The 13269-nt window shown below is 46.2% G+C and overlaps 1 protein-coding gene across 1 annotated transcript in view; it reads left to right on the plus strand.

Annotated features, from left to right (window-relative positions):
- Positions 1-484: 484 nt before the first annotated feature.
- Positions 485-13269, plus strand: part of LOC144097932 (cytochrome P450 3A6-like) — a 29952-nt gene continuing 17167 nt past the window's right edge. The window contains exons 1-5 of the mRNA XM_077630529.1: positions 485-540; positions 3709-3805; positions 4780-4832; positions 9477-9573; positions 10392-10517. Coding sequence (XP_077486655.1) covers positions 485-540; positions 3709-3805; positions 4780-4832; positions 9477-9573; positions 10392-10517 — 429 coding nt within the window. The remainder of the gene's footprint in view (positions 541-3708; positions 3806-4779; positions 4833-9476; positions 9574-10391; positions 10518-13269) is intronic.

Genomic DNA, 13269 nt, shown 5'->3' on the forward strand with positions numbered 1-13269 from the left:
TTAGGGAAAAAAGCCCCCCTGAATTTTGAATTCTCAATGAACCAAGAGAGCTCTGCAAGGCTGACCAACGAAAAATCTCCACAGTTGGCACAGTTTATAACTTGTTTGAATTGATTTGAGGTTGTTGTAAGCTACTGGTTGAGATTCTTCCTGTAATTACTCTGCCGGCAATTACTGATCCGTAGCCACACCTAAATGTTAATTAGGATCGGGAATTTGAGATCCATATATGAGACCTGCCAGATATACGTCGCTATGCACACAATCCTTCACAATAGTCATCAACTGCTGCTGTAACCTTCTGGAGTCCATGTAGAAGTATTCTGAGCAACGAACTAATTATGCGTCGCTTGTTGTTTGCGCTGCATTCGTGGAACTGTGCGTCGAGCCACGCTGATTTTGCCCCGGGCGCTTTAACTCTCATTCTATCCCCACTACCTCAAAGAAAAATCGCAGCACTGGCGCTCACGCCGCAAACGACTGAATGAGGAGCGAGAAAGACCTGTCTAACGGCACCAAGTCGGCCACTCTCAATGTCGCGTGAATGCAGAAATGCAAAAATTAAACAAAAAAAAAACAAAAAAGAGAAGTTAAGACCTGTGCAACAGGCGCGCAAGCGAGCCAGCACACCAAATGCCCTTGACACAAATTATTTTATGTATTAGTTTTTGAATTGCATTGAGTCTCGTTCTCCTCGAATGCTTCGGAGTGTTGAAAACGAGGTTGCATGCTTTAAAGTTGTCTGCAAAATTTCCGCTCTCTTATTTAGCCATAAACCTGTGTGGAACTATCCAACCGTTAGAACCATATAACATGGTCATCTGCACATGAAAATAAGGGATTTGTCATTATGTTTTTACACATCATTTATCGCGCCTCGATGGCATGTTGTACTATCAGCGTCAAAAGAAACGCGAGCAAGAGCATTGAAACAGAAACTGCCAAAACTTGAAGATATTAAACTATGAAGGCAATTACTAGAACAGTTAGTTTTCGCATCGAAGGCATGAAGACCGCTCTTTGTGAGTGTTAACAGGCACGCCTGTATTTCTTCTCCAACCGCTAATAATTTTTTATTGTTTGTGCTCGCGTTTCATTTCTCCTTGATGGTAAATCATCCGGATGGAAGCACGTTTCGCGGTTTCCTATTTTGATCTAGTGATTGCCCACAAGGGTGCGGCTCAGCTTGTTTGGCGTTTGGCTGCTGGCGCGAGGACGGGGGTTGGAGTGCTGACAGCGGAGTACGCATTTCGGCAGAAGTGAAGTGCAAAAAACTCCTTGCCGCTTTGTGATGTCACAGCTCAATAAAGAATCCCTGGTGCCTCAAATCAATCCGGGACCGTCCCCTACGGCATCCTTCAAAGCCGACGCGCAGTTTCGTGATGCTACACCACACGTTGAATTAAATAATTATAATCACTGTTATGAACGGGTTCCACACCGGCGATTAAAGCGAAGATTCATCGACCGGCATCGATTAAAGCGCAGATTAATCGACCGGGAAGACCACGGGGTAGCAGTTCGGTGACCCCACGATGACCCCACGAAAAAAAAAAGATGTGCTGGGAACTCGCCTGCGGAACCTTTCCCACGCTCATAGGAAGGGGGCAGATGACCTTCCCTTTGTCTGTTTTCTCGCAAGACGCGATCGACAGTGGTCAGACGATAGGGGAAGAGAACAATGACGCATTCCCGAAATTAACCGTGACTGACAGCTTCGGACGAAGTAGCAGCGGACCTCCGAATACTCCTCGCACATTCCCACGGGGGCTCAGCGTGCTTGTGCGGCGACTCTTCCGATCTGTGTCTCGTGTGGTGAGAGAGGCGGGGCCTCAGTCAATTTAACGAGGGTCCTGAGTAGGAACGAAAGATCTGGGCTTTGGCGACAAGGCTCATTCAGTCGCTCGACGCTACGAACTCTTTATTCATGACTGTTTGTTCTTTTCTAAATAATGTAAATAAGTTTCTTCATAGTGCCAGAAAACATGTTTGTTTATCGTTCCCAAACGTGGGCTTCTATCCTTCCTCATCCCTTCTCCGGCCAAACAATACCTTGCATCAACAACCGGTCATGCTATATATACCCGGCCGGTAACGTCACCTAATTTTGAATCAAATCTTCACGGTATCTTCACGGTATCTTTTGAATCGTATCTTCATGGTAAATTTTCAGCAAGAGCCGGTTTATTGTGCGCATTGCAGTGCTGCTGTGTATTTTTTTCTTACGTAGCGCAGAACAGCTGCACTAAATGCAGGAGCGCTATGCTTTGCTAAGCGCTTGCAGTCAAGGCAGGCTATTTTTTCAACTACTTTCTTTTCTTTATTGATTCCCCGCTCGATTACAGGTTGTGTACGGTAACTTTCATGCTGTTGAACAAGGCGGCGTACGACCGCTTCTTTTTCTTTGTCGGCAATAACACAATATAGTCTCATACATCTTACGAACGAAGCAGCAATTCGCCTCCAAAGGAGGACATCCAACCAATGGTGTTGACTGACTTTCATGAAATCGATCTTAACTTGTAGTTGATCCCAAGTCATGCTAGCGTGACAGGGTATTAAGAAGAGATTAGCCGCGTGGTGATGGCATTCGGTTGATGACACTGGCTATAGAGCTCCGCCATTCAGAAGCATTTTCAGCCACCTACACCTCACAGCTCTAGCTTATCATCGTGCTGTTTTCGGTGAAAAAAGCACCTGCATTCTCAAGGCAATAAATTATCTATATATCTTGTTACGTTGAGTGTTTTCATTTAGCGTTATTTCAATGTCTACCGGCTGCAGCGGCTCAGCGTCTGTGGCGGTTGGTCGATGAGCCCGAGTTCGCGGGTTACATTCCAGCTTACGCACACGCATTTTGAAGAAGCCGAGCCTAGAAACCTCCTCCCATGTACTGAGACCTTAATCCACGTCAGGAGACCTCAGGAGACAAAGGTTTTACTGCAGGTCGCATACGCGGCTATGACCGTGCGGGAAGTTCTTCAGTCGGCATAGTTTTGGAGCGCCACCATAATCGCCAGTAGCCGTGGTTTTTCCACAGACACCGGTTCCGCTTATAGGGAAAACTATGAACGCGTAATTCTTAGAGTATGTTTTAAGTAACTCAGTGTTTTACTCTCTTTGGTGCAAATTTCTGACGTTTTTCGTTCATTTGCCAGTAATTGTATTTCGACTCGTGTGGCCCTCCTGCCCGTGGGCCGCACGGTAAATTCGAAGGCACTTCAAAACCACCGCCACAATATGAAGTTTCAAATTTATGGGCACAGCATATCACTTGCTACAAGGAGAGGCACGCGTTACACTTGTCAGTTTTTTTCTTGTAGAAGGTGATTTTTTACGGCGCAAAGGCATATGTGGCCAAAGAGTGCCATGACACAAGGTTTTTTCGTCTACTCAAGCGAGAGTCAAAGAACCATCTCCCAAATATTTCACGCGAAAAAACCCCAGCACCAGTTCAAGCGAAAGCTGGTAGCCATTGTGTCTCCCGTGAGCACCCAGTGGTACTCGGGATCGAACCCAGAACATCTCGCATGAGAGGTGGATGCTCGAACCACCAGGCGACCGTTGCGGTGACGGTTTAGAATGTTTTCTTGTTTTCTTTCATGTGTTACGTTCCCAGCATTCCTTCGTAGATTCTTTTATTCTCGCACCACTGAAAGCAATGATAAACCAAATTTGTTGCGTGGGTTCGTTTCATTTCATTTGCAGAAAGAGAAAAGAGCACTTCAATTTCTTCAAGAAGTGCGGCATACCCGGGCCTCCACCTAACATCATTTTCGGCAATATCATGGAGATGTACAGGAAGGTGAGCGTGCGATATTTGCGCGCGACAGTTAAACATATGCACTGATTACGTGAAACACAGTTTTTTTTACAGGCTAATGTTGGTTCACCGCTGTGCGAACATTTACAGAAAATTGCCGAAATCGGCGTGTCAATGAACATCGATCGTTCTGAACGTTTGCCAAAAATGTTTTGTCGACTCACAGAGAACGATAACTTAACATTATCTATCCAATGCTGAAGGAGACGCCGAGTGGTTTGTTGAACCTTTTTATGTTATTTTTCAGTTGTCATCTCAATTACATCACACAGAAGCAGCATTCTCAGCAAAAGGGATTGAAGCCAACGGATAATGGCTTCTTTGCGTGGGGTATTTTTTCTAGAACAGTTATTCAGCGCAACTTTTCCCGGGCAAGCACATAAACATATTTGAGAGCACGCAACAAACATGTGTTAGCATCTATCACCACAACTGAAAAAAAAACACTGAAAGAAAAACCTCGCGGGTTTACCCTCACCCAATACGATTCCGTGTTTTACGGAGCGCTGTCTTAACATCACACACTGTGCTGACTATAGTCGGATACAAGTTAAGTTTGTAGTTACCACTGCACAGAATTCCTCCATGACGAAAAAAGTCACCTGTTAAAGCTTTTCTTGTAATATAAACAAAAAGCTAACCTATCGAAGAAACTATATGTAAGCTCAAGTATATTTATGCCTCTGGCTTATTTGGTATTACCAAAAAGCTGCTTTTGCTTACTGTTGTGATTGGTCAGCAGCGTAATAGAAAATGCCGCTGACCATAACCCATTGTAGACAATTGCTGTTTTTTTTAAGTTATATTCTGCTACAGTTTTTGTGGTGTGCAGTTGCATGTTTTTCGAGAGCTTTGAAAACTGTTCTCCTTGTGATATTCATTTTGCTTTCACCTGAAATTTTTGATCAGCAATAAGTCTGCTGAGACGTTTTCTGAATCTCCGTCTTGCTTTATAGTCGCCCACCAAGGCTTACCGTGAATGGATCAACCAGTATGGCGACGTCGTCGGGTACGTGACTTCCTTCTTTGTAGTGCGTTTTTCTGCAATGTTAGCCATGTTCTTTTCACAATGAGTGTCCCTGTGTACAAGATTTGTTTTTATTGGTTTTGGTTGTCTAGATTTGTCTACTCCTGCGGGATTCTTAGGTATTCATAGAACGAGTGTAACTGAAGTTTCGAAAACTTCAATCGAGATGGCGCCACCGACCCGCAGCTTGGGTTCTTCTAATGCGGCCCAGTTTCTAGGTAGCGCAGCGCATTCTGCGTTCCCTTGCAACGGCCCAGTGGAAAACAAGTGTTGTAAAACACCGCCACAAAATATTTACCCTAAACCGCGGTAATTATATAAGTCGCCGAGGAATTAGCGATCAAATCCTGGGATTGTAGTGCAGTGAAGCTCGTTAATATCCTATGGCTGGCTGTCGCGAATTCCACAGGTGCCGACTGTACGTCAATAAAGGAAACCGTAACCCCTAGGCACCATCGTTGGATGTAAAATCATACTTTGAAACTCGAAAACTGGTGAGAAAATTAAAAACAATCGGTGCTCCGAGAACAAAGCTTTGGAAGCACTCCCCAGGTAACTCCGAAACGTAGAAACAATGTTAATATTTTGTTTGGGTCCAGCGTTTGTATACTGCTCCTTACGTTCCTTTTCTAGCGTTTCTTAAACTTTACAAATATTCATTGGAATCATTAACCTTACCGCGATCTTAATTAAACGTTTAAATAGCATTAATGTCTCTAAAACGGTACAATCCAGTTGGTAGAGTCAGAACCCAAATATTTAAGTTTACAGCGGAAAATGCTTAGGGTGTAAAAGTAAAGATTCAAAATAAACCACAGTCAGCCGCTTGCTATCTACCCAAACTTAAGTTTAGCTTGATAAGAGCGCTACTTTTGGAACGCAAAAAATTGCGCGAAGACCAAATATGGCTGCCCTGACTGTGACCATGCCCTGTTTGTCTATATATTCTCCCATTCGCCTTACATATGAACTCATCCTGCTCGAGATAATAAAATCACCAGAAATTTGAAGGGCCAGAAACAAAATTAAGAGATATTATGAAGCCGTTTTTATATTGTAAGATCAGGCAAGAATGAATGAATGAATGCTGTTGATGCACTCAGAGCGAACGAAAAATTTAACATCATGCGAGTGGTTTCAAGAAGCGACGTTATTTTGTGTCGAAGATCCATTTTTGGCCTGCGTATGAATGCAACGCCCCCCCCTCACCTGCAAGAGGACTGCTGAAGTGCAAGTGAGCCACATTTTTAAACATCTCACTGTGCCTTAACTGATCGCCTACATCACCCATACTGTGCTCCTCCTTCTCAGAGTGAGTGGCCAGTGAAATCTCAAACAGTGATCACCACACTTTGCCGAGACGCAGGCGAGTGCTCTAGTAGATACGCTGGTCAGTTGGCTGAGGCTTTCCTTTTATCGGTTGCGAAAGTTCGCATGCCTAAAACCTTCTGAAATAAACTCACGTAACGGTTGTATTACCTTCGAATGCGCTGCAGTTTAAGAAAATATTCCGTATCAAAGCTTTGTTTCGTGTTACGCTCAGTATTTCGATGTTTTATTACAAGGATACGTAGTCTCTAAGAAATATTTAAGATTTTACAATTTTGGTGACTCGTGGTGAGGCTGTGTAGAAAACAGATGGCCTTGACCGAAACTTAGCTTCGTGCTGTAACTCTAGCATTTGCATAACGAGGACAACTGAACATTCCCCATGCATTCGGATTTTTAAAAAACGATAGACCCACGGTTGAGCTGCTTAGTGTTAACGGCTACACGTTTGACTCTGCTGTTGTCGCGGTAGGGGTCATAGGCACACCCTATGCAACCCTACCGGAGGTAGTCGGGGCATCGCCTGCTACAAGTGACAGGGAATGCCGTCTGTGCCGTCGTCTCCTACAGTGGGCGGTTCGATTTAGTTCCTTTACCACGGTGTTAAGAACTGCTTTTGCATGCAGAGCCATCTAGGCTGTCTACTTTTAACGATATGTTACTGAGCAAATAAAGTGCAGCTGCAGCACTTCTGACCCCGCAAGAAGGTTTTGCAATTTGAACGAACACCAAGCTAATAGATCGCCTGGCGGGGTATGTCCATCATAACACAAAATTTTCGTAACATTTAAAAAAATTATCAGCTTCGAAATGTCCTTGAAAAATTTGTCATACAATTCTTGGACTTGACCTGGAAAAGGCCTTTGACAATGTCAGACATGATGCGATCTTGGAGAACCTGCATGAACTCGGGGTGGGAGCCCGCACCTTCAACTATATCCGCGACTTTCTCTCAGGTAGAAAGGCGCATTTTCAAGTAGGATGTCTCCACTCGCATGACTTCCCCCTCGGCAACAAGGGCACCCCGCAGGGATCGGTCCTATCACCATTTCTCTTCAACGTTGCAATGTTGAAACTTCCACACCAATTAGCGCAGGTTCCGCAACTCCACCACAGACTCTATGCTGACGATATCACCTTGTGGACAGCCGAGGGCAATGATGCCGAAATCGAGGAGAGACTACAGCATGCAGTAGATATCGTGGGGAACTATGTAGACCTTAGGGGGCTGCGGTGCTCTCCAGCCAAATCTGAATTTCTCATATTCCGCAACATCAGATCCCTTGCGCAAACCCCACCGGCCATCGAACTCAGTATTCGCGGAGTCCCCATTCCTCGAGTGCCCAAAATTAAAATCTTGGGCCTAATTCTACAAGAACACGGCTTCAATGGTGACGTAATTCGGAAGCTTCAGGGAACCTCGCAGCAAATTATGCGACTCATTCGCCGCATTATAAACCGCCACTCGGGCTTGAAGGAAAGCAATACTCTCCGTTTAGTACAAGCCTTTGTGATAAGCCGCATAGCTTACGTATGCCCTTACCTACATCTCAAGTCAGCTCAAAAAAAAAAGTGGAGGCCATAATCAGAAAATGCGTCAAATAGGCAGTTGGGCTACCCATGCACACAGCGACTGAGAAAGTGTTAGCTCTCGGTCTTCATAACACCCTAAGCGATATTATTGAAGCGGTAACCGTCTCGCATTACGAACGACTATCGGCCACACCAGCTGGCAGACACATTCTGTCCACACTAGGCATAACATACGAACGACAAGGCGGACCCACAACTGACCTTCCCAAACATATACGCCAGCTTCTGGTCATTCCTCCACTACCTCGGAACATGCACCCAGATTTCCACGCTGAACGTCGTACAGAGAGAGCCAAATCATTAGGCAAACGCTTTATTAATGATACCTCTGTGGTATATGTAGATGCGGCAGATTCTTCGGCTGACAAGATGGTAGCTGTGGTCACCACGGAACGTGGTACACTCATAACTGGGGGCACTATACGCACTCAGCACACACATGTTGGAGAAGAAACAGCCATTGCTCTAGCCATTGTGGGATCCTCGGCAGAAACCATTGTCAGCGACTCAAAATTGGCTATACGTAACTACACGTTTGGAAGAATCTCCCCACAAGCAGCACGGATTCTGCTAAAGTATCAGCCCACGCGGCGCATTCGCCTAATCTGGACGCCTGCTCATGCTTCCCTCGCTGGTAATGACGCGGCTCATAACCTAGCTCGAGAACTGTCCCGCCGAGCTGGGTCGTGCAGCCCACCCGCCCTATACTCTGGCAAGGACAGGTTGTTTTCTTACAGAGAAATCCTGCAGCACTACAGGCTTGCAAGACTCAAATTCCCCCCAGCAGATAAAACGCTCTGCAAGCAACAGGCCAAAGCCTGGCGTAAACTTCAAACTAACACTTATCCAAATCCCCAATTGTGTAGCTTCTATTCGGAAGGACTCTACTCAAACAAATGCAAAAATTGTGATGCGAAAGCCGATCTAAATCATATGATCTGGAACTGCCCGCAGTCCCTACCAGCGAGTCACTTCATTACCGACTCGGCTCATTGGGAGGCTCTATTGCTCAGCCCCGACCCGGGGATACAGATCAAGCTCCTCCAGCTGGCTGAAGACGCCGCCGCTGCCCAAGGGATAGCGGCCGCCGTTTAAGCGGGGGGCGACTTCGTGTCGCCCCTCTATATCCGCTGGAAATAAAGTTTCACAACCAACCAATACATTTGTTCAAAGTACTCGCTGTTTACGAACGACCGCCTCCATGGGAGCGCCGTGAAGAGAGAAAAATAGTTAGGGAACTTTTCCTTACATGTGTTTCTATGTGCTGCATTCCTATAGCTGCCCAGTACCCACAGCCGAGGGTGACTCCCGCACAGACGTATCGATGTGTTTTGAAAATACATCACCTTTGAAATTACATTTCGTACCTTCACGTTCGATGCAAGAGTGTGCTTAGCTTTTCTTTATGAAGATACGACATCATAAGTGCAATCTCAAATAAATAAACCGCTTCGAAAACTTTGGTTTCCTTCATGGGGGTTTAACGTCCCAAAGCGACTCTGGCTATGAGAGACGCTCGAAAACGTTGGTTTACATGCATGTTTAAGGGGCGTAAACATGACTGTTGACAGCAGCCGTACCAAACTGGGGAAAGCAGCGCCACCGATCATTATTTCGTCATAGGTAGGTCTTGGTCTGTATGGAAGCTGGCTTTTCTTGACGAGCCCAGCCGCTGACATACTCCGTGAACGCTCGTTATTTCAGGTATTTCAACGGATACCGACCCGTCATACTGGTGGCAGACCTAGACTTACTCAGGCAGATCCAGGTGAAGGACTTCCACGACTTCACGGACAGAGCGGTGAGTGTCCAATTCGTGTGCACGCTGCGGAATCGAAACTGGTTTCAAATAATTTGCAGCATATCACAAATGCAACAGTTAGGGAGTGGAGTGGCACGTGGCAGTGCTCAGCATAAAAGCAACTGGTGGCGTACTTCGTGAGAGAAGGGAATACGTGTAGAGGTTTAAAAAGAAATCATTATTTCTTGGCAGTTGGTAGCAAGGAAGAGCGTTTTCAAGTTACGAACAGTGAGGCTTCATTCCATCATCTTGATGTGAGCGGGAAGAGTAGAGAGTTTAAGAAAGACCTATCCAACAGCGTTTATGTGAAGTCCTTTCAGGCGCCCAGAGACCACAGTGGTTCCCATTGTGAAGGCCAGACAACAATGGCGTTCAGAGTAGATCCACCCTCCTCTTTGCGGCCAAAGGTCACATCACAAGAATATAATCCTGGCCAGAAAGTGTTTGCGTGGAAATTTTCAAGTGGGCTTGACTGGTTAACATAACCATTCGGGATTGTATCAGCCAGACCCAACGCTCACTCAACCCCTTCCGATAATGTTTGCATGAGCCTTTTCACAAGACCGGCGAAAGCAGCATTCGGTAAACTGAACTAGAAATCGAACGCATTAAAGTCCGTGCTAGTCTGGCTGTTCGCTTTAACAGTAGTTATTACTCGATACTGGTTGGCGAGTTCCACTCTGACGAGCTGGCACAGCCCTTTTCCGCTCACTTGATGTAAAACCTCTGGTAAGCAGATTATTTTCTCCTTGTTTCACCCACTCGACACAGCTGCAGCCTTGTCAAATTGTGCCTTGTCGATCTGCTCTCCTTCGCAGCTGCTGTTCCAGGCCAAGCGTCCTCCGAGCCCGCAGAACAAGGGACTGCTACAGCTCACATCCACTCGTTGGAAGGAGGTGCGAAGCGTTCTCACGCCTTCATTCACCACCAACAAGCTCAAGATGGTGCGTACCCTTCGCGATTCCAATTTACTCTACGGCAAATAAAGAGGGAGACGGCTTGCACTTGTTAAATTAACTCGATAGCGGCCGGTCAAAGTTAAATTAATGATTGGTCGCGAGTGGCTGCTTGGGAAGAGTAACCTGGGTCTCACAAGTACCACCTGTGGCAGCGCCTGCCATCGCAGGGCCGTGGCGCATCGCTTATTCGCTGCACCACTGAACCAGGAGTAGTATGAGGGCTCCTGGTGATCTGTGAATGTAAAGAAGAGAATGGCCAGTTCCGCATAAATGGTCATTAATACAATAAGGCTATCGCGTCATAGCCTAGGCTCAGTGTTCGGGTCCATCCCGGTTGTTTGTACTCTTTTCAAAAGCGGTTGGCAGTTTTAAAATGCTCATCAGACCATGGCTTTTCACAGATTCTACAAAATTGCGAGACTGGTGCCACCCGAGCCAGCAACGCCAACACTGATCCCGTTTTACCTTTTTGCCCTATCTCCTCGACGCGGTACTGCTGTGCCACCGTACGTAACTTTATTTGAAGCACGTAGACGCAATGAAGCGATGACAGTTCAGGTGTCATGGCAGTCGCACTTTAAGCAAATACCTCATAGCTCATAGTTGGCGGCGGCCGCACAGTTGTATTGCCTCGGGCATTTGGCTTCAAATAGTTCCCCTGTCTTCGTCCTTTTATGCTCTTCAAGCTAGACAGCGCTCATTGCCCTTTTGGCTACTTTCACAGCTTTATTAGCATCCAGCGCCAGGCGCCTTTCTTACCAGGATTACAAACCAAGCTTCCTTCACAGCTTTCGTCGCTTTATGTGCTGCCAAGTCCAGCCACGTATATCCTCCGCGCTTCGCAGCGCACACTCACCTTTCCTGAATGTCTTCGCTGATTGACGCTCCCTACCTCTCTCTCGCTCCAACTTTTTTGTCTTAAAGGTGCACTGAAGAGGAATCTGAACTCTTCTTTTTACCGCGGGAACTCGATCTACACGTTCCGAGCATTCTCAGAAACGTCGGATTACTGTCCTGTGCGGCCGATTTTCTCCATTCAAATCTAATTAAACGTGCCGGCTACCGGCCTTTTTTTTTAACTCAACGCTGAAGGTAGGAGGAGTCTATCAACGCGCTGGAGCGCCTTTCAGCCAGTCCCGTGGTGGCTTGCCGCTCTGCCATCGGCGGAGTGATACATAAATCAAAGAGTCCGTGCGTGTTTTTTTATTTACGTGGGCATAATTTGCGGCTATGTTGTCTCCGACCGAAACTATTTATTCACAAAAGCCTAAAAACTAAATAAAAGCGAAAGCAAAGCCGCCACAGAACTGGCTGAAAGACACTCCACGCGTTGGTTGACTCCTCCTACCTTCAGCGTTGCGTTAAATAAAAGGCGGGAGCCGGGACGTTTATTCTAATTTAAATTAGGAAAATCGGCAGAACAAGACAGTACTTCGAAGTTTCTAAAAATGCTCGGAACGTGTAGATGGAGTTCCCAAGGTAAAATGAGGAGTTCAGATTCCTCTTCAGTGCACCTTTAATGACGTGTTCGGCCTCCTTGGCCGCTGTCTCACCTTCGTGTGCGGCTACGCAAAGCTGCCATTAGCAGCAGTGTCGACATTGCTTGACGATGGTACCAGCGCTACTGGCGCTTAGTGTTCGGAAGCACTGAACGAAAGGACGAAATGTTTGGAGGACGACGTGAGAAAACGCAGCAAGAGGCGCACAGTGTCCATCTCCTGGTTGCGTTATGCAATTCCCGTTTTATTTCGGTGTTCCTTCTTTTTGTTTACTTCTCTGTTCCCCAGCTTACGTTTTATTTTCGTCCATGAAACAATCGATCTGAAAAACACTCTGTGCACCCAACTTCTTGGTGATACCCCTGTGTGGGCATGTGCCAATGTATGCCATTGACAACAACAACAACAATGACGACGACGCCGCCACTAAGATCAAGCAGCGCGAGAGGCTTCGGCGGTATCGAAGTGCTTTAAGGCAACCAAAAACGAAACTACTCTGTTTACGCCAGCGGTGGTTCGAATCCCACGCGGGTTGTAGAGAGGTAAGGTTGGCTTGCCGACTACCGCTTTGAAGGAAAATTTTGGAAGTTTTCAGTGAGGGAAGAGTGGGCCAAAGTGCGATAAAAATTTGCAGATAATCACCATTATCTTCTATTAACAGATATAAAAAGTAAGCGGAACTCTAAAGCTCCGCCTTAAAAGCATGACGCGATAGCGTTAATGGCGGTATTTTCGACATTTTTAATTAGTACATGTTTTTAATTATACGCTTTCATTAAAGTAGATCAAAAGACATACTAGACCACATGATGCAGCATAGGACACACAAGGTCTCCCTTTAGCCAAATCAAACGAACGTGATTCAGTGTCCTGGGGGTTCCGCGTTTAACTCGCAACCCAATCGTAATGGGTTTGATGCCCAACTAATTATTCCAATTTCCTTTTCTGTGTAATTATTCGGTTTACATTGCCACATGCGATGATGGCATTTGAGTCATGCCATGACCATGTAACGACGATTTAGGTTTTAATCGTTCATATTCTGTACCTTAACGTGTGACGTCATGACCCTCTGGGCCAGTCGGGATTTTCTTGGCACGCCAGTGTACAGTCGCGAATAAAAAAGGTCAGCACTAGTGACGTGCCACCAGAGCGGAAGATACCAACGCTCGGCGCTGCGGTCAAGAACACGTCCATGACAAAAGTGCCAGGTGTGTTCGCAAAGCAAAGCGCCGCGT

Source organism: Amblyomma americanum, chromosome 7 (genome assembly GCF_052857255.1).
Source record: "Amblyomma americanum isolate KBUSLIRL-KWMA chromosome 7, ASM5285725v1, whole genome shotgun sequence".
Classification (NCBI taxonomy): Eukaryota; Metazoa; Arthropoda; class Arachnida; order Ixodida; family Ixodidae; genus Amblyomma; species Amblyomma americanum.